The 23,120-nt window shown below is 38.9% G+C and overlaps 1 protein-coding gene across 3 annotated transcripts in view; it reads right to left on the reverse strand.

The window, feature by feature from the left end:
- Positions 1-23,120, reverse strand: part of SPATA13 (spermatogenesis associated 13) — an 86,673-nt gene that overhangs the window by 42,987 nt on the left and 20,566 nt on the right. The window contains exons 1-2 of one of the 3 annotated variants that reach the window (XM_025177736.2): positions 13,883-14,104; positions 7,621-9,420 (exon numbers count right to left, since the gene is read on the reverse strand). In XM_025177736.2, coding sequence (XP_025033504.2) covers positions 7,621-9,420; positions 13,883-13,909 — 1,827 coding nt within the window. In that variant the 5' untranslated portion in view covers positions 13,910-14,104. Of the gene's footprint in view, positions 1-7,620; positions 9,421-13,882; positions 14,105-23,120 lie in introns of those variants that run through there. The other 2 variants (XM_025177734.2, XM_088140677.1) reach the window with 2 other exon arrangements.

Consider the following 23,120-nt stretch of genomic DNA (forward strand, 5'->3'; position numbering starts at 1 on the left):
GGAATTTTCTTAAGAAGAGAAAAAAAGATAGGAAAAATTAAAAAATAGAACCCCAAATTAATTTGTGATTATACATGACCTTAAATAAATTACATCCTGCAATCATATCAGACTGGCAACTGATCATTTTTCCATCTGTTAAGATTTTTTTCACATCCAGAATAAAAGGAAAACATTACCTATCCCAATTTCTCTACAGCTACTACACACAGATAGTAGCAAAATAAAATGGTATCACTTCCAATTTATAACCTAAACAATTTGTTAACTGTTACAATTAAAGAAACCCCGCTGTAAATACTGAGTTAATAGCTGGTTAAGGAAACACAAATGTTTAGATATATTCTATTCTGATATTTACATATAGCTCAACTTTGTATTAAAAAATTAAAGAATCCATGTCTCTAGTAACCCAACAGACAGACCACCAGTGCCTTACACAAAATCAAGCCATATGACAAATCTTAATGCAAACTTATTAATCAATGTCATTTGGCCTTTACCTTGACAAGTTTCTGAAGCCCAATTCATTGAGCTTCAATTCAGAAAGTTGTTTCCAAGATATCAACACTTAATCTCTTTCAACTGCTGGTTTTGCTAATATGAAATGGTTCAACTCAAGTCAAATTAAAAGCATTTCAAGGTTCTCCTCCAAGAAACAACCCATATCTTCTTCAAATGACTATGGCTAGATCTTATTTCCTCAGATCTTATTTCTGGCCATAGTCTTTGGGGATGATCTCTTTTTAAAGTCTTGGAACCATGAGAAAATCCATCACTGTTTTTCATGGCTTACCGTGAACTCTATGTTTTGTTAGACTGTTTCCAAGTAAGACTCAGAGTAATGAATAGTCTGCATTTGGCTTCTCTTGTTTCTTTAAGAACAGGGCTTCCTGCATCTCCTATCATTTCCATGGGTTCCACCATTCAAGTTAGGTCTTCCATAGTTCCTTTTTGTTTCCGCTTGTACCTCATTCCTATGCACATTTCATCATTTTTTCTTGGTTGATGACTGTGCCAAAGAATGCAAAGTTCTTAGCATCCAAACTGGAGAAGGGAGAATCAAAACGAGAACAATGCTATCATTAAAAATCCAAATAGATTTTTTTCCTTTCCTCTGGCTCTCTCTCTGGCTCTTCTCTAGTCTCAAGACTGGAAAAAAATTATCAAATTAATGCCTTTAATGTTTCGTTTTCATCTGATGAAAACAAAGAATTCATAGAAAGTTTTGTAATCCATGTTGCGACAGTGGCCTTGCCTCCCATATTTCAGATGGCCTGAAGCATTTGCAACAAGAACAGGCATTTGTTATCTGTTCCTAAGAAAACGCTTGTAGGATAGCTGGCAAATGAATTCATATTAGCCATGTAAATCCATCGAACTAACTTGGCCAACGCTACTTTTATTCCTACCAACATAAACTGAGAAATCTGAAGAATATATTTGGGAATATGATCCTCTATTTTAAAATCAATGGGAAATAGCTGTATGCAAATGTAATTTTTAATTGACTGCTTTTTAATATATTTGAACAAATTAAAGTCATATTAAACATTAATAACAATTACAAAATAGTATAATTCTGAGAATTCCTAGCCAGTTTAAGCAACTAGCTAAGAATTGTAGTTTTATTACATCTTTAGGAGGGCATGTTGGGGAAAACTATCATGACCTATCTGACCATTCCAAAAGTGAGACAATCAATTTCTTTTAGGTTAACTTTGTAACGGAGGTTTGTGATAATCACTATAATTATTACACTATAAGTATTATAGTTGATACATTTTGAGTGCTTAGTGAAAATTGAAATCCCATCACCGTTGGAAAACACAAGGTTGAACTATTTTAGAAGTTCATGATAATCCCAGTTCCTGAGAGATACATTCAGAAAAATAGCCTCCTGGAAGTTGGAGTGGGCTGGGGGGAAGAAAACTGTGATGGACTTCCACATGTTTTAGAAACCAAGTAACAAATCAGAAAATCTAATCTGCTTTTCTTAACCCCCCAAATGGAATATGGAGGTTAATTTCGTATATACAATCCTGTTTAAGTAGGTATAGTCAGCTGTAAGGACATTCATATAAAAAAGACGAATAGAGAATAAACAAAGTTTTTTCCCCCTGAATGTGTGATCTTGATTTTTCTTCCTGCAGAAATATGCACTTCAGGCTTATTTTATGAGCAGTGTTATATAATAGACTACAATCCAGCACAGTCAGCAGGAAGAGCAAGCTATGGAGCAGATGCTGATAAGAAAGTAGCACAGCCATTCCTCACAGCTGGCATTTCTTAAAGGCACCCTCCTCCAACCTGGCACTTACCAATCCATTACTCTGCAGCACAATGGCTGGGAATGATGGGGACAGGCAGCCCAAAACCTCTAGGAACCTGTTTCAGGACATCCAGTATTTTAGTCATGTCTAACTCAGGGACACCTCTCAGGAGCAGACAAATGCTATTGTGGCCTTTGTTTTCGGAAATGGTCCACAGAAAATACAGTGTATTTGATCAACATCAATGTACTGAGCACAGAGAAATAGAAAGGTAAGTTAACCTGGCTTCTTCCATGCTACAATCCACAGCTTTAACATACCATATCATATGTCACAGATTATTATAAGAATAAGTATCTATTTATTTCAAGGCGAGCCAGCAAAATACCTAATACTCATCCCTCCCTCTATTTTTCCCACAACAACCACCCTGTGAGGTGGGTTGGGCTGAGAGAGAGCGACTGGCCCTAAGTCATGCAGCTGGCTTCATGCCTAAGGCAGGCCTAGAGCTCAGAGTCTCCTGGTTTCTAAGCCAACACCTGTCCCACTACACCAAACTGGCCCTCAATTTCTCAGACAAAACATTACAGTCAAGAGTCAAGGCTGACTCAAAGGTACCCCAAAAATAAAAAAAGAGTGAGTGATAATTAGGTTTATTATCTACATTTTAACAAGTATGAAGTCTAGACGACGCAAATGCACCTTGTGAACTCAGCTCTATTGCTGTCCTTCCGCCACAGCTGACAGAGACAGAGACTGACCTGGCTTCAGCATCCTCGTTATGGATAATGATTAATGCATTTGCTCAATTGTTTTGTTCATCGAGGTCACAGGCATACCAACAAATTGCATCATATTGCAGCGCCGGAATGAACCTTGCCTATCGTTGCTTGATTATATTTTTCTATAAATTAAACTTCATAATGAAGTTTATTAATCATGAACCTGGGTCATCAGAGCATCTGCAGGAAGGGGGCAAGGGGGGAGAGAGGAGTGATGAAAGCAGCACTGCAGCGTTGCAACGCCAGCCCTGCCCCTTTCCTACGTGCGTCCTGAGAAGGCGTGGCCCCTAAATAGGGAGGAGCTCGCACCGTAACACTGCTTTTGTCATTCATCATTAGCCTTCGGTAAACCACAAACAAGCCAGCATGCTGCCGCAGTAATACTGGCTTACCTTACAAATTGTTGTAAGGATGACTGAGGTAATTAAGGTTACATTTCCATTAAGACTACCTGCAATGAAAAAACTTGGTATAGCTCAGTCACTCAGCTCTAGTTTCTCAGACCAGATAGATACTTGACATATAATACTATCATGAGGTATTATCATGAGGATGCATTTATTTTCATAAGTTTTTCTGAGTTGCCTTTTAGCCTAGAATGGGCCTTCAGAGCAATTAGTTTGAAAACGTAAAGCATCATACATACATGGCAAAAAGTTCAGTGGAAAAAGAATATTTTCCTGAAAAATATAATTAAATTCACTTAAAAGCCATGCCCAGGAAAAAAATCGGCAACTTGTCTAAAAAGAAACAAAGAAGGAGCAAGCCAAGATACAGCATCTTCAGGACGGAAGCTATCAGATCTCCTCTGCAAAAATCCAGCCAGCTACTAGATGGCAGCAGCGTTAAGAGTTTTGTGTATCTCTCTGCTGCCATCTTATGACTGCCTGGAGTTTGGCAGCCCAGATCTAGTAGCTCAGTGTTGTCCAAACTTGGCCACTTTAAGATGAGTGGACTTCAACTCCCAGAATTCCCCAGCCAGCCATGCTGGCTGGGGAATTCTGGGAGTTGAAGTCCACTCATCTTAAAGTGGCCAAGTTTGGACAACACTGTAGTAGCTCAAATCAAATGCACACATACTGAACGGATAACAGCCTGACAGCCCCGAGGACCTTACACGTAGAGGCAAGAAATGGAGCTAAAAGACCACTTTTCATGAAGCCAAATTCCACCCTTTGCCTTGTTTTATTGTATTTCCAAAACTGCACAATTAGTGGAGCACAACTGGTGATACAAAAACAAGCAACTTCGTAGGTACTCCAGTTGCACCATATTAAAATCTATAAACCTAACAGGAATTTCAAAATTCTGCACCAGACCTACAGGAACCTCAAACTCCTAACGACAGGAATAGAGCCATGTGCTCTGTTAAGGGGCTTTTCTGGATAATTAAACCGTTTAAATGTCAGAACACAGCATCAGAAATGTCCAAAACTTGAACCTGTCAAGCTCCCTGGCACGCCACTAGGGGGCGCGTTGAGAATACAAATAGATAGCATCTTTTAAGGGAACAATCAGGGAGCAAACTAATAAAATAAATTGAGTGCTTTAATTTTCCATCTGCTTCATGAAAAACACGGATTCACAGGTTCAGTGATTATGAACATTCTGATCTTGCTGCATCAACACCAGCACATTAAGTACTCTGGGTTTGCAGGAGCTGACACAGATTGCCATTTGAATTTTGCTTCAGCACTGGGAACATAACATGTTTCAGCTTTCATTTAAATGTTTTTAGCCCTTGTGGAGAAAGATTCACTCCTTCTATGGCTTCTCCATTAAATCAGTAACAACAATATTAATATAAACACGAAGACTACAATCTCAAAAACTCTATACTATTGTTCTATTGTTGATTTAGTGGCCGTACATTGGAGAGAGATTTTCCCAAATGCCATACTTCATATCGTTTTACCCAGAGATGTTGGAAATTATATCCTTCTGCAATATAAAGCATGTGTTCTAACCTGGGACCTTCTAATGCAACATGTGTATTCTATCATTTTGCTATGTCAAATAAATATTCTATTTGATGTAGGCTCTCTGATTCATCTGCCAAAGTTTATTCCAAGGAAGAACATGTGTGGGATTCAGAGATGAATGTATACAAACAGGTGCAATACGAAAAGTTATGATTTAACATCCAGAATTATTCTGTGGTCTTGTCTTTCATACGATGGGACAGCAAGTATGGAAACAAAGTCTGCATTACTCTCTTTGATTTATCAGTTCAGAGTCACAGGTGAGGGTACAGACTTAGAAATCGGCTACTGTGAGTAAGTAATTCAGATGTGACAAGCCAAAGACAGATAATCTTTCATGCATCAACAACATAAACCATTTTAGAATAAACCTGCAGAGTCTTCATACAGTTATAACTAACTCCTCTAAAATAACCAGCTTAGAATGAGACATAAAATGTGGCACAGCACAGATTCAATGGAGTAGCCAACAAACAGGTAGAAGAAAATGCTTTATATTATTCTTGATGTTATGCAAATTGCTAGAATAAATCTTAAGTACATTGCAGTCAGAAGTATCCTGAGATCAATCATACCCTTTATGTGGTTGGTGAACTAGTGCTTTTATAACACAAAAGAATAGTGTAGCAACATTTCCGGTACACTTTACTGCATCAGTGATGGAGCTGTTAAGTTCAGTAGAGAAGTTTATGAAATCTATGGTTGTATTAAAATCATGCAAAGATTATAAGAGAAAAGAAAGAAAGAAAGAAAGAAAGAAAGAAAGAAAGAAAGAAAGAAAGAAAGAAAGAAAGAAAGAAAGAAAGAAAGAAAAGGTTTGCCTGCCTGCCTGAATTTATATGGAAGTTTTTAAAAGTTTTTTGCAATATTATAACTGTCAGATGTTGCAAGTTAAGAATGGTAGTTAAGAAACAGGAAACAAAATAAAAAAAAGAAGAGTTGAGTTTAAAGCCACAAATTGTTAACCCGGGTTCCTTTTCCTGTTCTTCCACAAACTTCTCACATGTAGCGTAGTTCTACCCTGTCTTCAATTTTCAAACTTTACAAGAGCAGTGAAAAGGCAAGAAGGAACTGAGCAGAGAAAGAGCTTGTAGATGGTACTTGGTGGACAAGAGCAAGATGCTATTAACAGGATACTTAAGTCTCGAGTCCTGAGCAACATTGGCTCTGAACATTAATTAGGCAAAATTCAAGCTACTCTCTAAAGTCACAAGGAACAGAAATCTACATTTTAAAAAGTCAGAATGAATGCTCAAAACGATACATCCAAGTCTGGATATCAAATCTGTAATGACATGATTAAGGTTCAGAGAAGGGCAACTAAGATGAACAGCTTCCCTATAAGGAAAGGGGTGGAACAGCTTCCCTATAAGGAAAGGTTGCAACATTTGGGGCTTTTTAGTCTAGAAAGGAGGCAAAATGGAGGAGACAGTGTTCAAAATTACGCATGGTTTGGATAAAGTGGACAAGGAGAAACTATTTTCTCCTTCCCCAAATACTAGACCTAGAGGTAACCCAATGAAATTGAATCCTGGAAGAATTAGGACAGACCAAAGGAATTTTTTTTTACACAAAGTGTAATTCAACTTTGGAATTCACTACCATGAGATGTAGCCTGGCTGGCTTCAAAAAGGGGTTGGATCAGTTCACGGAACTCATGGGGATCCATGGCTTTCAACCTTGATGGCAGCATGACTGCCTCTGAAGGCCATCTGCTGGGAGACTAGGGGGCTTCCTCATGCAGTTGGTTGGCTACTGCAAGAACAGACTGCTGGACTAGATGGGCCAGGGGTCCGATCCAACAGGGCACTGCTTTTGTTCTTAGGAAGCAGCCTCAAAGACAGTGACTACAGCGCTTTTCTTACTAATACAAAAAGTTAAACATATTAATGATTATGAATTATTTGACACTATACAGATTAGGGCTGCTGAAAGGAAGTGAACAAAATGTAAGAAAGAAAAAGAAAAAATAATCAGTCTGCAAAAATCATAATTATTGGAGTCACATTACATCTCAGATGACACTTTATAAATTGATGATAGAAAACAATGGAATCCTTACTTCTAACCAATGTATATTTAAATAACTTGCCAGCATATATTGCCATTTAAACACAATATATGCAGTATGTGCAATACTGATACACACATATGCATTGTGCATGTATAAGCTTAACAAGTTTAGGGGTGGTTGCAAGGTCATTTATCAGTACTGCCACCAACACAGACATATAGTGTGCACTAAGTGTTTTCTGTCAAGATTCCAGCTCCCTTCACTAGACCTGCTTGGTCTTGATCCCGCCCCAACCTTCTAACCTTGTGAAAGCAATAAAGCTGTCCTTGAAAAGGTATATAAGCAGTCTCTCTCCTAGAGCTGTTATTATTGCACATAGGGAGGCAAAATAAATTGGTGCTACCTTCAAAATTCCCATCCATGGGAATTTACTCCTGCATCAATACACTCAAAGGAGAGCACTGTAAGAAAGGTAAAATACACATAGGCACAATATGGTTAAGCCATAGAACAACACGATACAGGGTGTTACTGATTGTTTTAAAGATAGAGTTTACTTTTCTTCTTACCTCTTCCTTCTTTTCATCAGTGCTCACAGCTAAGTTGAGACTCAGCTGAGAATGGCTGCTGATGCCACTGTCTTCATTTGTATCGTCATAGTATACAGCTTGCACAGAATCCTGGAAGCAAACAGGACTCTTCCCCAACTTGGCAGACGGCCCCTCCCCTCTTCCCTCACTTTCCATTGAGCTGAGCGACAGGGTACTGTACCGGTCGGGACAATGGACATCCATATTGTACTTGATACTTTCAGCGTTAGGACTCTGAGGCTTGGGAACGGTGGGTCTAGCAGGGCCGATGGGGTGCTCAGTGCTGCAAGTAAATGTTTGTAAAATGTTGGAATTTTTTGACCCATCAAAATCTTCATGGAAGATTTCATCAGGAATTGACCCAGGGTTCTGAAGTGGAGGTGGTGAACAAGCCAAGTCTGAAAGATCGCAAGATGACATCCTGTGGCCAGTAGCATCAAGATTTATTGAGGAGGGTGATCCAGCATACTCATCCTCAGAGCTCTGGATGCTGTACCTGGAAACAGCTGAGACTGGGTTACGCCGGGATGGTAGACACTTCCACCTATCATTCTCAGTGCTGCTGGAAACCCTGTGGGAATAGTCCTCATGGAGCCTGCTGTTTGACCTTGTCTTCTGGTTCTGTTCACCAGCTGAAGAAATATCACTCTTAGCACAGTCCTTCTTCAAAGCACCATCAGTTACATTACTGACAAGTTTCAAAACTCTGTCAAAATCCTTCGCTCTAATTGGGCTCTTCCAGCGTTTTGATTTCCGCTCCAAGTTCCTGTTAGTTTTGTCTGAGTCAGTTGAAGACACACTCGTGGTTCTTGGTGGCATACACTTTTCATTTACAGCTTTGAGGTCCGTGAGGTTTGAGGTTGACTTCCTTTTGAATGAACTCTTTTTCAGAAAATTCAGGTTATCACTGCTCTTACTCCTCCTGTAGATTAGCTTGGGGCATTCTGAATCTTTTCCTACAGTTTCACAAATCTGGGATTCCTGCATGACAGGGGAAACCATTTTGGTATTGCTCTGAGGATCCTGAGTTTTATCACCATCTAATAAATTTATACGGCCAGTTCCATAAGCACGCCTGATGCTGCGTGATCGACAAGTGCCCCTGAGAAAGGAATCATCCTCTCCCTCAGAATGATCAGAAACCACCGTGTTATCTGTTGTGCTGTGCACGTCATGCAGGGGTCCTGAATACGAATACCTGTTTGTCTGAACTCTCACTGTCGTATTGTTTGGAATACGCTTTCTGATTTTGTTCTCTGGCAGGTTATCCTTTAAGTTCTCTGGATCTTCTTTGGCTGGAATTCCTTGGAGAACTGATGATTTTAACTTCTTGAAAGATCCCATTTTTCTAAGGGAAGACAACGTATTCCACGTTGATGAGTTCCCCATAACTATAACTGAACGAGGCCGTTCTACGTTGGAGCTGGATCTTTTCCGAGGAGTGGGGAAAAAGCGCATTATTTTGGAAGGATTGGCTTTATCATCCTGATTGTTATTTCCATTTCTGTTATTTGTGCTGCATCCCCCATTATGACATAATGAGGTAGTATTGTTCCCTGATTCTTTATTATCCATTACCATACAGATAACAGAGGTGGCATTTCCACAGCCATTCTGCCAAGTGGTCATGTTTTCAGTTTTTGCACAGGAACATAAGGAGTCATAGCTCATGCCTTCTTCATCTTCTCCACGCAGAAGCCTTGGTTCAATTGTACGTTTCTCAAGCTCCTCGTTGGTACATATTTTCTGTGAATTCAGCTCTCCAGAAGTCTGCACTGCCTGCAGCAAGAAAACAAAGTCAGCATTTAGGATTTTTTTGTAAGCAGAAAAGAGAGATTCTCTGTATAAAAAACAAGGTTTGTAAGGCTCTCTAGCATAGCCGAGAAAGTCTTTAAAATGCTACCACATGAATCTTGTTATTAATTAAATGAATATTATCAAATGTTACTCTGCTGACTTAGATACTGGTATTAGGCAGTTATTTCTAACATTAATCCTTTCAGCCAAAGAAATTCAATCCACCCACATCATTTTATCAGGATCTAGCTGAAGCTTCCATTGGACTGGATACATTGCTGGTTGACACATCATACTAAGCAAATCATACAATTTGGACATCTTGTAAATAGACCAATTTGGTCTAGTGGTTAAGGCACCAGGCTAGAAAGCAGGAGACTGAGAGTTCTAGTCCCACTTTAGGCATGAAAGCTGGCTGGATGACTTTGAGCCAGTCACTCTCTCTCAACCCTACTCACCTCACAGAGTTGTTGTTGTGGGGAAAATAGGGGGAGGAAAGAGGATTAGATATGTTTGCCGCCTTGAGTTATTTATAAAAATAATAAAGGTGGGATAAAAAATCTAAAAGAAAAAAATAGCTATGAGCCACAACTCAGTCTTCCAGCAATGTAATTTTCAATTAATTTTGGGTGAGTTGGGATGGGCATTTTAAGTCTGGGGATATGAGTAGGAAGTTTTGGGGGAGCAAACTGTTCCCATACCTACCCTTAATCTCCTCCCCGCAATCCTGGAAAACTACCTGAATTCACACTGCTGAAATCTGGCCAGTTTAATAACTCACAACTGACTAAATTCACTAAATTCATATTAAGCTATAAACTGCGGTTTACAAACCACTGTGGTTGATTCCTGTATCATGTTAACCAAAAACCAAGCCATAATGGCTTAACGCGTCCTCCATTGTGGGGAGATGGGGGGGGGGACAAGTCTAATAATAAATAAATAAATAAATAAATAAATAAATAAATAAACGCAATTATGAACTCCACCTAGAAGAACAGAATCATAGAAATGGAAAGGGTCATCTAAGCCATTGAGTGGAACCTCATACTCAGTGCAGAAATCTAAATTAAAGCATTCCAGCAGATGGCTGTCTAGCCCCTGCATGAATACTCAGAATCTCATGAAGGGAAAATAGGGGAATTACCTCTCTGGTTAATAGTTCCACTGTCAAATTGCTATAATATTCAGTCAGAATCTGCCTTCCTGCAACTTAAGTCCATTATTCTATGTCCTGCATTCTGGAATGAGAGAAATTAGGTTTTGACTTTCTATATGACAACCTTTCAGGTATTTGAAGAATAGATCATATTCCCTTCAATCATCTTTTCTGAAGGCTAAACATACCCATCTTCTTCAACCTGTCTTGGTAGAACTCAGTTTCTAGACCCCTGTTTATTTTCATTGCCCTGTTCCAATTTCTCTGAATTCTTCTTAAAATGAGACATAATATGGCACTAGACATAGCAGAGGACGTCAGGTCTGACCAAGGCAGAATAAAGTGGAAGAATTATTTCTTGTGCTTTGTAAATACTTCTACTGATGCAGTCTAAATTTTGATTTGCCTTTTTGGCAACGCTGGTTCAGCTTGTGGTCAACTGTTATTCCCAAAACTTTTTACAAATATCATACCATTACCACACCACGAATCAACCTTCCTACACCTGTGGATTTCATTTTTGTTTCCTAAATGAAAAATGTTGCACTCTTCTCTCGGAGCCCATTTCTCCAACCTATCAAGATCGTTTTGAATATCATCTTTCCTGCACAGTATTAACTCTCCCTTTTAGTGTTATGTCATCTGCACATTTGACAAGCATTTCTTTGATCTCTTCATCCAAGTCATTAAAAAACATATTGAAGAGTACAGACCCAGGAGTGGTCTCTATCGAACCCTACTTGATACCTGTTTCCCAACTGATGAAAAACCATTAATAAGCACTTTTTGCGTAAGATTTTCAAGTCACTTATATATCCACTTAGTTATCATGCCATCCAACCTGCCCAATTTCCTCAGCATGTCATGCTTATGTTTCCTTAAGTCAAGATACATTATGCATATAGCATTCCCATACTTTATTAAGGAGATTTACAGATAACAAATGTCACACAGTCTCCCAAGATTAGTTCTTGACAACATGCTAATTTCTGATAATTCCCACATTATTTTTGAAATGATGACAAATCAATCTCTTTATAATCTATTCTAAAATCTTCCCAGGAATCCAGGTCAGATTCACTAATCTATAGTTTCCTGAATCTTTGTTTTACCCCTTTTGAAGAGAGAGACAACATTTGTCCTTCTCCAGTCATCTGATATTCCCCAGTTCTCCAGGATTTCTTAAAGACAATACTCCTTTAGAGTGTGGCCAGCCCATCTGCTAGTTCCTCCATTAACCTCTGATGCCATTCATCTGCTCCTGGAGATTTAAACTCATTCAAAATATTTCCTGATTACGTTTTTATCAGTCTCAGGCTTCAATCCTGCCTCTTTGTCCCGCTCTTTAGAATTCCCTGACAGAACACACACTTTTTTGTTAGGGAAATCTGAACCAAAATAGGAGTCAGGAAGCTCTGTATCAAGGTTTTTCAAGCACTAATCACCTATGCTGGATCTGCTAATGCTGGAAGCTGTCCCTGCAAACCAAACCGGTGTTTCTCAACCTTGACAATTTTAAGATGTGTGGACTTCAACTCCCAGAATTCCCCAGCCAGCATGACAATTTTACAGCAATGTTTCTCAACCTTGACAATTTTAAGATGTGTGGACTTCAACTCCCAGAATTCCCCAGCCAGCATGACAATTTTACAGCAATGTTTCTCAACCTTGACAATTTTAAGATGTGTGGACTTCAACTCCCAGAATTCCCCAGCCAGCATGGCTGGGGAATTCTGGGAGTTGAAGTCCACACATCTTAAAGTTGTCAAGGTTGAGAAACACTGCTGTAAACACTTCCTGAGTTAATTTATAAACATGAAGTTAAGCCCTCTTAGCAACCAAAGAAGTGGAGGAGAAATTTGCAGGACCAGAAGCTATTATATTCACCTTTAAGCCTTCACTTTTAAGCCATCCTTGGTACTTGTGAAAGCTATAAATTCCTACAATCAAAATAAATTGAGTCAATGCATTGAACATCCAGAATTTAATCAGTATGAAGGAGGGAGAAAAAAAGAGATCTAGCACCTATCCACATAAATAAGCAATATATTAATATTCCACATGGAATATTGTTAATTCAAACAACCATTAAGCTCTTCAGTAATCGTGTTTTAATTTCTAGTTAAAGAGAAAAACATGTTGCATTAGTAATCTTTTATATATACTCCATGAAAACCCTTGGACATTTTCTGTTTCAATTAACTTCATCCTCAACAAGTCCCTTTTCCCTTATATACTCTATTTTCCTTCTTTTAAAATTGACATTACACAGCAGCCAACAAGAGCTTAGTGTGTTTCCAAGAGATATTCAACATCCCCCTTTTAATTCTGTTTCCCCCTGCTACCCTATTCAAATCATTACAGCTTCACTCACTGTACTGCAATAGACACTTCTTACTCACACCAAGGCATGCTGAAATCGAAATATTTACAAGGGGCTGCTTTGAAGAGTCCTGGAACTATTTTTCAGATAACTTTCAGGAGCTTCAGATTCAAATGCTCCTTCATCAGCCTTCCTTTGATTATATTTCAAAATTTTAACAGGTGGTTTTAAAATTTAAAAAGGGAGCAGAGTAAACACGACAACCGCTTTTACAGCCACCGTCCTAAACTCATCAAATACGCCCTGCTGAACTAATGTTTACTTCTGAACTTCTGAGTGGACACATACAAGACCAAAACAATCAAAAGGCAAGGTTAAGAAAAAAGGATAGGGTAGAAAGAGATTTTTCCCCATTTGAGTATCTTCTAAGTATACGGGATTATCTCAATCACATGGCATTTGTTGTCTGGGGATGACTGGGGTTGTGTAGTCCAAAACGTCTAGGGCATCAGGTTGAAGAAAGTTACTGCATGGGACGAGGCACTATAATGGAAGGCAGTCATGGTTTACGCACATACTTCTAAAATAACAATACACTGCTACTGGAAGGGAAAGGCTTGACCATACGCTGGAAAGTAACATTGCAAGGGAACCACGGGCACCCAAAGTTGCTATTTCAGTTAATCATTTTCTCACTGGCCAGCCAAGGATGACGTCTCCCCCCTCTCTCTCTTGATCTTTCCAACTTTTTCTTTGCTTCCAACTTTTCCACAACTTGTGAACCCAGGCACCTGCTGGGCTCCCAGGCCCTCCTTTCAGGAGTCCCAGGAAATAAAGAAAGCGAGAAGTACGAAGTGCAGAAGGAAGTGCAAAAGTAATTCAGCCACCACCGCCGCGGCGCTCAAGCGACAAAGAAAGCTGGGAAGCCTAATCGCGAGTCCTCCCCGCTCCCAGCCAGTTACCTGGGAAAAGGGGACGAACGTCTGCATGCGCTGAGCACCAAATCCGCGTCGGGCTGGGAAGAAACCATCACCGGGGGAGGGGGGTCCCCTAAATGCTTCCACGCGGGCGCAGGAGGAAGCGGAGACGCGGCAGCGGCCGCAGAAGCGTTCTCACGCCTCGCTCTCTCGCTGCTGGTGAGGCGGCGGCGGCGGCGGCGGCGGCGGCTTTTCCCCTCCCCTGGGTATCGGAGGCTAATCTGCTTCCACGCATCACTATGGCAGCAACCGGAACAGAGGGGTGGGGAAGTCCTTCGGGCACCCTGGAGCGTAGAGGAGGGTGGAAGGCGTGCAAAGCGCCTGGAGGGGCCGAGCCCATCCTGAGGACCGGGACTTGGCTAGTGCTACTACAGGGCAGCCGCGGAGTTCTCCCTTTCTCACCCCGTTGCCTTTCCCCCGCCATTCTCTCCTCGCTGCGCCTGGGCAAGAGGAGAGAAGCGCTCCAGGCGCCTCGTCCTGGCTTTTCAGCCCAAAGTCCGCGTCTCTGTATCCGCAAAAGCCAACGAAAGTTGACCGGGACTTAAGAAGCGGTCGCTGGGGGGAAGGAGCTGGGGCAAGATCCTGTCGCTTCTCCCTTAGCATTCTTCCCGCCCTCCTTGCGACCCCGCCGGAGACAAAGGGAGGCTGCTGGCGAAGTCCTCCGAAGAACCGATGACAGACAGGCCGGCCGATGGAAAGGAGCCGAGCCGGCCGCCGTTTTCAACCGGGGCCATCGGCGAAACATTCTTTTAAAACGCACCTTCCCGTAAGGGCCGGGCGGTGATGCGTCCTTGTACATCGCCGGCGACTATCCGTTTAGCGAAGCCCGCAGGGTGACGCAGCTTTCCTCTTCCAGTTCTGCTGGGCTGCAGTGTCCATCATCCTCGCCTAGCAGTTCACCAGGTCGAGGAAAGCTGCTGTGGCGTATTAATGGTTCATACCATCAAGCTTCCAGAATCACAGGAACGAAAATGAGGTTTCAGTCTGACAGAGGTAGCCAAGAATAAACTTCCAACTCGGTGGCTAGTTTGGCACAATTGGTTAGGTCCTTACACGTCACAGCCTAAATCGTGATTTCCTGATCACAGTGACAAGGCTTCCAAAAATATACTAAACCAATCCAATTATGTTATGGCTTAGCATCGTATAGAAACCAACCTTTAACACAGAGCAGTGTTTCTCAACTTTGGCAACTTTAAGATGCGTGGACTTCAACTCCCAGAATTCCCCAGCCAGCATGCTGGCTGGGGCATTCTGGGAGTTGAAGTCCACGCATCTTAAAGTTGCCAAAGTTGAGAAACACTGGCACAGAGAACAAACAAAGGAAGCACAAGCAGGTGAGCAAGAATTTCATATAAGTAGCCCTACAAAGCTGCACTTCTCTATTATTTTACAAGCTGAAGAGTTTAATGTTCCCTCCTGTTGAATGATAAAATACCTAATTCAGTCAGTGCCTCTGCTAACAAACTATGGGGAAGTCAAGTAAAGATTAGAAAATAATGAATATAAAGGTTTTAGAGAAGAAATTCCAGATTGGTGAAGGACAAAACTGCTATTAGCAATTGATATTGATGACCATGAGTATTTATCACAAAACAACCAAAAAGTAGGTTTTAGAATTTTGTCTGATTTAAATAAGATTTAATGTGCATATCAGGAAAGGTAAGGTGGATGACAGACCTCAACAAAGTATATGAGATAATTATCCAAATGTTACAGGAAGCTAGTTAAGCCAAAAAGTGGACTTTTTTAAAAAACTAAATAAAGAATGTTTAGCAGATATTGTCTTTTCTATGAGTTTCCCAACACCATTTATCATTTACATAGCATTTCTAAGTTGTAAAAAAAGATTTATTTACAGCCGAAAGGCCCAAAAGCAAGTTACAAATATAATTTAGACTTGACATTATAGAAAACAATTTAACAGATAAAACATTTAATAAATATTACATGATAACACTTAAAAGCCCAACTCATTGATTTGTTACTAAAAACCTTGTTTTTATAGCCATAGTTAAAATCTGACTGTTGCCATTGTAATTTCAGGATCCTTTTAAGCGTATCATGTAATATTTATTAAATATTTTATCTGTTAAATTGTTTTATTTAATGTCAAGTCTAGATTATATTTGCAACTTGCTTTCGGGCCTTTTGGCTATAAATAAAGAAAAAAGATTTCTAATTTGTGTTTATTTTTGCACAATAATATTCTGTAATAGTTATTATTCCCATTTTACAAAAGGTTGCTATGAGTCACTAACTTATCAAAATGTGGCTGGGTTTATACATCACACTAAGCTATGTAACGTGTGTAGGTGTCTGCTGGGGGACCAGGTTGCAAAACATTTCTTGTAATGCAAACTCTGTCCTTATAGATTTGCACATGATCTCATGATGGAGGTGTGTAAGTGAAGAGCTTGTGCTGTGACATCACAACATAGTTTCATCATTTTGGCCATGGTGATTAGGAATGGATGGCTGTGATAATGTGATTTCTTGGGGTTTGGTTTAGTATGTTAATCAATGCGGCCAGTATGGTTATGAATCATTGCTCACGGCATAGTTTGTCATGTTAACCCCACCCATTGTGATTATTCATAACTCGACTTAAGGAAACTCTCTCAGGCTGGACTGACATATTCCACTGTCTGCAGCACAGAAGAAATATACTGTACTTGCCTTGCTAGAATTTGCTAAAACAATTCTAGACTTTCACATTCTTCTGAATGGAGCAATAAGTGACAAATAAATACTAATCTGTCCTCATGATCTTTTGCATTCACTTTATCATCTCTGTTTTTCCTCTGGCCAGCGTCACTGAACTTTCTTACAGTTCAGAACTAGTCTTCCATTTGGATGTCAGAGAGTCTGTGTAATAGAAAGCAGAACCTAAGTTTATATCTTAATATAATATAGCATAATATAGCATAGCATGCCTATATCAATTCTCAAATGAAGTAGTTCCTCTCGGTGAAAGTAACTGATACAATATTCATGTTCTTCATTCCCCAGACAGCATGGGGAATTCTGGGAGTTGAAGTCCACACATCTTAAAGTTGCCAAGGTTGAGAAACACTGCTCTAGAGATTGGGAGAAAAACAGATCCGGGCCCAAACATTCTCCCTCAGAGGAAAATCCTGGAATACTGAGAATATCCAGGCTCATCTTGAAACAAGAAATAGTTAACCGTGCATGCACATATATGTCTCTAAGGAAGATAAAATAAAAACAGCCTCCATTGATCAAATTCTTCTGGATGAAAATCAACAGCTTGATGTGGTTTCCGTAGTATGAGCTAGTGGTTAGAATGAGGGGACATCATGGAGATATTTTTACAAGGGAAGTATAAATGGCAGAAGTGAGGAGAGAAATCAGGTGAAAATGTGAGAAATCAGAGTAACCAAAAAAAAAAAAAAAAAAGCAAGGATATATAAGGAAAAGGGAAGCAATGTTCAGGCCAGCAGAAGGAAAGAAAGTCTGTGGTTGAGTGATTAAATGAATTGAGAGGAAGGAAGAAAAGTGAGAGGATCCTTGGCGATAATGAAGCTGAAAGGATAAAGCCAATGAAATGGGATCTGTTCTGTGCCTGCACCTTTCTAGGTAACATCACACTCCTATATTATTAAAAAGAAATTCCACTCAGGAAGGACAGGAATATTTAAGACTTATTTTCTGTATTCTTTACCATGAAAAAAAATCAGCCAAACAATGTATTACCAAAAAAGAACCCTAAAATAAACCAGCAATATATTTACACTGAGATTCTAACCATGGACAACTCCCTATGCCTGGTTCATATGTGCTCACCAGTAATAAATGAGTTCATATATCACACTAATACAAAAACAAACAGCTTACTATAATGGGTGAATCAGACCATATTTTGGAAACCTCAATGAATTCATTGTAAATTTGCCTGATTGTGAGTGCTTCATGAGTTCTATAGCAGTACTTTTCTAAGAAAACTCTTAAAATACTCTACAAAAAAGAAAATTCAGCATTTAAAAAAAAACAAAAAACAGTCAAACAAACCTGCAACAATATGAAAAGCTCTAATTCATAAAATTAAACCTGTGGGAATAAATCAAAATTCAAAAGTGGTCAAAGAGCAGACCTTGCTAACTTTTCTTGGGTAGGGCATCCTGTAATTTAGTTGCCTTATTCAACACAACTGGAATAGCCTCAAAAGTGGAGATAAAACTCAAGTTGGTTACCCTAGGAAGAATAAAGTATGTCACTTGGTGCCTCCTTTGTGAAATGTTCACATCTCCAGCACGAAATTTTCCCCAAGCTACATTTTAATTGGATTTTTATAAGCAAAAATATATTTAAAATAATGACAGCTTCTGGTCCTTAGCCATAGTACCGTAATGAGAATCCTCCAATCCCATCAAATAAAGTTAATAATGGTAGATTTGAGATGTAAAATGTAAGCTGCATTTTACAATTACAGTATATGTACAAACACTGGATGCATGCCTAATCCCTCCTCTGCCTATTTTCTCTTTCATTTTCAGTTTACAACATATTAGAGTTATGTTTAAACTTCAGTTTATTTTAACTACAATTTATTGAAGTAAATGTACTTTGTAAATTTATTTATTTATTTATTTATTTATTTATTTATTTATTTATATAGCCGCCCATCTCAGTACATGACTCTGGGTGGCTCACAACACTAAAACAAATAAAATATATACAAATAGAGAATAAAACAAGAAATATAACACAGAGAATCATAAAAAAGCCCTCAGCACACCCAGGAAATAGGCTCCATCATGCACCCAGGGCCCCAGGCTTGAGCACAACATCCTAGTTTAAAGATGAATGCTAAGATTGCAGTTAATATACAAAAATAACACAGATAAACTAAAGAAAAATCTCTGACACGGACTGTGTCACATGGTGGTTGTGCTGAAGGAAGAGAAGAGAAAGCCTACAACCATAGTGTTCTGTTACATGCAGCACAATAACTGACAAAGCTGAATTAAACAGAATCATTCCAGTTATTTTACTATTGGATTAAACTGAAAAATCCAAATTCGTTCGGGGTTACTAGCCATCCATTCATTTTCAGATTTTGTAAATGAATGGGTAAGCATCTGCATTAAACAAAAAGACATTGCATTAAAGTTTCGTTTTTTAAGAGAGAGATGTAAAAATAATTGCATAACCCTTTTCTATGGATACTGAAGTATCCCAGTACATAACATCCATGATGTTGATCAGAACATCGTGTCCCGAAGTGTAACCCCTAAAAACTGAATACAGATCTCAGTTTTATCAGTCGTCCTTCTCCCCAGTTGCCGAGAGGTTACAGCCCTCCACTTGGCACAGTGTGGCCATTTAGGCCGAGAGACAAAAGCCTGGCAGGATGACGCAATGTGAGAAACAAGACCTCTGCGTACCAGGTTACCATTATCCTCCATAGGAACAGCTCTGACCCACCCACCCGGCCACCTACACCACTGCAGCTGTACACAGCTCAATGATGGATCCAGCCTTTCAGTCTGGAAGAAAGCTATTTATATCCTCATTCAGCCTGTCTCTGATGCTATTATTGTGTTTTCTTCCCATCCCCAAGAGGCATTATCCAGGCAGCCTGGTATGAAGAGATGTTTCTTTATTTCTCATTTATTATAAATAGATCATTGTGCCCAAACATAAAGAAAAACTTCCTGTTTCCAATGAAGGACCCTGCAACTCAAAATCTCATCCACCCCCACCTGATTCCTAGCTCAACGTTTTTAAAACTCAGAAGTTAACTCATGCATGTAAAAAAAAAAAAGCCAGCAGTGGTCATGTTTCTTCAGATTTTAATTTAACTGGATTATCTAGGTTTTTAAAGCAATTATAGCTAATAGGTTTCCTGTTAAATGAAAAGAATATTCAGGTTCTACAGTGTCATATTTCAGATGGAAAAAGAGCAAAGAACAATACACAATCCATCCCTTTTGATTTAAATGGACTAAGCATTTCTTTTGATTTAAAATCTGTTTTATACCTGAGTCAGTACAACACACCAACTAATAAACAAAACAACTATTTCCTATCCAGAACCGTCACATACTACAAACTTACGGCCTTCCATGCATTGTTCAAAGAATAACAAAAATCATTCATACAGTCACGATGGGTAGGTCTTCACTGCATGATAAGTCAAGACCAAATACATTTCTGAAAAAAACTAAATATTTTTCCTCAAAATACTTGAGGTTTGCATGTGTAAATATCTATATGGATGAGGTGGCAACAGTTTGTCCTGTACTTTGATTCCCACCAAAATAAAGTACTTTGCTGTACATTTTGAGTCTCAAAATGACTAGCTGAGATTTAGAGATAACACTGTACCTTATTGCATCAATTCATCCTTGACATACTGGGGAAATCTCTCATGAACAAATGAATAAATCAAAGTGAAAGATGTCACTTTATGAGTGGTGGTTTTCAGCTTGTGAAGTATGTTTTATTCTTCCTGCTAGTCATATGCCCCTCTGAGCCCCTTCAGATTCTGCAATGATGCAAAGGTAATGATGAAGTGTTAAGTGTTTTAAATTGCCAGTTCTGCACCACATGTTAGACAGTTATATGCATGTCTGTATGGAAATAGCTTGGAAAAGGAGCTATGCCAAACTATGTTTTACACATTCCTAAATCTTCCTAATGGGAGGGGGAAAAAACCCCCACTACTTCAGGAGTTTATGCATTTTTCCTAGCTGAAAAAATTGGAGCTTTTTATTTGCAGTGGAAATGCAGCGAATCAGAAGCATATATCTTTGTCCCTTCTAGCCTTTTGGAAGGCCTTAAAAATCTGGCTTTTCCCCAGGTGTTAGGATAGCTTGAGTCTGGAGCCCAGTAATTCTGATTTTTTATCTACTGGCAAGTGCTGGTTTAGGGCACTGGGAGTTGTTCCTTTAGATGTTGGTTTTTATCGTTTTTTTATGTTCGTATCACTGTTACTGTGAGCTGCCCAGAATTCATAAGGTGGGCAGCCATATAAGTCTAATTAATTAATTAATGCAGCTTTCCTTAAACCACTGATTTGTTGCAAATCTGCTCCTATGATTCCAATGGTATCCTGGCTAAGAGATAAGGGAGGGTTAGTCCAGCACATCTGATAAAGAAGTTGGATTGTTGTAATATCTAAAGACATTCAGATTACATTCATACCTGCGAATGTACCCATTATATTCTTCTTTGGGGATGGGGTGTAAGCAACATTATGCTGAGTGCAGAAAGGGAGTAAGCCAAAGAAATGAAAGGCATGAGATAAGAAAACATAGCTAAATATACTTTATATTGACATTTATAACACTTCTCCCCACCTTTCTATCCTTTTTCATCATCATCAACATCATCATCATCAAAAATTTATTAAATATATATGCTGTCTGACTCCCAGGGACTGGGACATCATGTCCATATATTGCTTCATACACTACCCTTGTTCTTTAAACTTCCCACTTTTTTTTTTTTTTTGAGGATTATATAAATTCCATCCAGCCATGACTTTCTTGGTCTCCTCCTTCCTCTCAATCCAATCATTCTTCCATCATATACCATTTTGCAATTCAGTCCTCATTCATTCTCTCTACATGGTTAAACCACTTCAATGTATTTCCTATATATTGGTCACTTGTTTTGGTATTTAATCCACATTCACTCACCACCCATTCATTTTTGGGCCTCACTCTGGTTGTTTTACTGCATAATTTCTTAATTACACCATTCCCACCTCGTTCGGCTTATGTTTCTCCTGATATACCCAACTCTCACTTCTATATAAAGAAGTGGACAGAACACAATCTTATATATAGCCATTTTTGCTTCTTTTGACAAATATCCGTTCCCCACAAGAGACTATACAGTGTATATACCAAATACCTTTCTACTAGCATGTGTACATTTTGTAATTTCTCCATCCATTTCCTCATCTTTAGTAAACGTTCTATCAAAGAACACAAATTCATCTACTTCTAGTTTTGAGTCAGTTATGTCTGATGTGAAGTCATTTGTTACATTTTCCATGGTAATTACCTTGGCCTTTGAAACTTAATTTTCAGTTCCATGCTCCTTGTTGCATCATGTAAGTTATCTAATGTAAACCGGAAGTAAGATTGTCAGCTAACACACATCATCTGCATACAGTTACTTTCATATCCACAACCAGCACACCTCTACCATAACCATATGTATTACTTATAATCAATAAATACATTAAAAAACCAAGAGGACATTGCATGTCCTTGTCTTATTCCTTGTTCCCCACTGAATCATTTGCTAAGCACTCCCACATCATTCTACTTTTGTTTCTTTTCTTCCATGTTCATTTTATTCCAAGACCGACTCTTGATACTACCAAATATAAGTTTGCTCCACATTCAAAATGTCTCATCAGCCAGTATCCTTCACTAATTCTCTCAGTATTCAATCATAAACAATCAAATCAATAATACTTTTAGATTTATGTTCACTCTTTTGCCATGAGCACGTATGAAAAAACCTATGCTTTAAGCCAACTATTTGAAACAAACATACCTTTCTGTTAGTAGATGCTCACCAATCATTATTCTCATTCATTCTTGGAGTTCCAAATGGCCCAGTCACTTTTTCAGTACTCTTTTGTTTCATTCCCACTCATCCATTCATGTCACCAAATTGAATGATGTTTCCCCTGGATCACATTCATTTAGAACATTGCACAATTGTTCCTAAGATTAATCTGGTTTTTCCATCATAACTACTGGAGCATAGATCCAACTATCTTTACTCAGACATGTTACATCCTTCCTATTTCCATATATATGTATATGTATATGTATATGTATATGTATATGTATATGTATATGTATATGTATATGTATATGTATATGTATGTATGTATCTATTTTTCTTTCATTCATTTCATTTGTCAGTTCATACATTTTACTATTTATTCCTTATACTTTTTGAATCACAATCTTCTTTATGCCATGGTCAGGCCCAGAGATACTGACTGCCACCATCCATTATGGCTTTGGTCACTCATATGATTATGGTCAATGATACGATTTTCACATGATGCTTTTTAAGAGAAGGTGTATACTAGCCTATAACCTCAGTTGTACCTGTGCCACATACAACAGAATCAGTGCTGAGTTGGGAGTCCTTATAAATCTAAATTATAAACAAACAAACAAATGTTCTCAGCTACAGTAAGGGCAGTAGTAGTTTGTTTTGACCT

Source organism: Python bivittatus, unplaced genomic scaffold, assembly GCF_059951505.1.
Source record: "Python bivittatus isolate LINGU-HERP-01145 unplaced genomic scaffold, Pbiv_v1 ctg000340_np1212, whole genome shotgun sequence".
NCBI classification, from domain to species: domain Eukaryota; kingdom Metazoa; phylum Chordata; class Lepidosauria; order Squamata; family Pythonidae; genus Python; species Python bivittatus.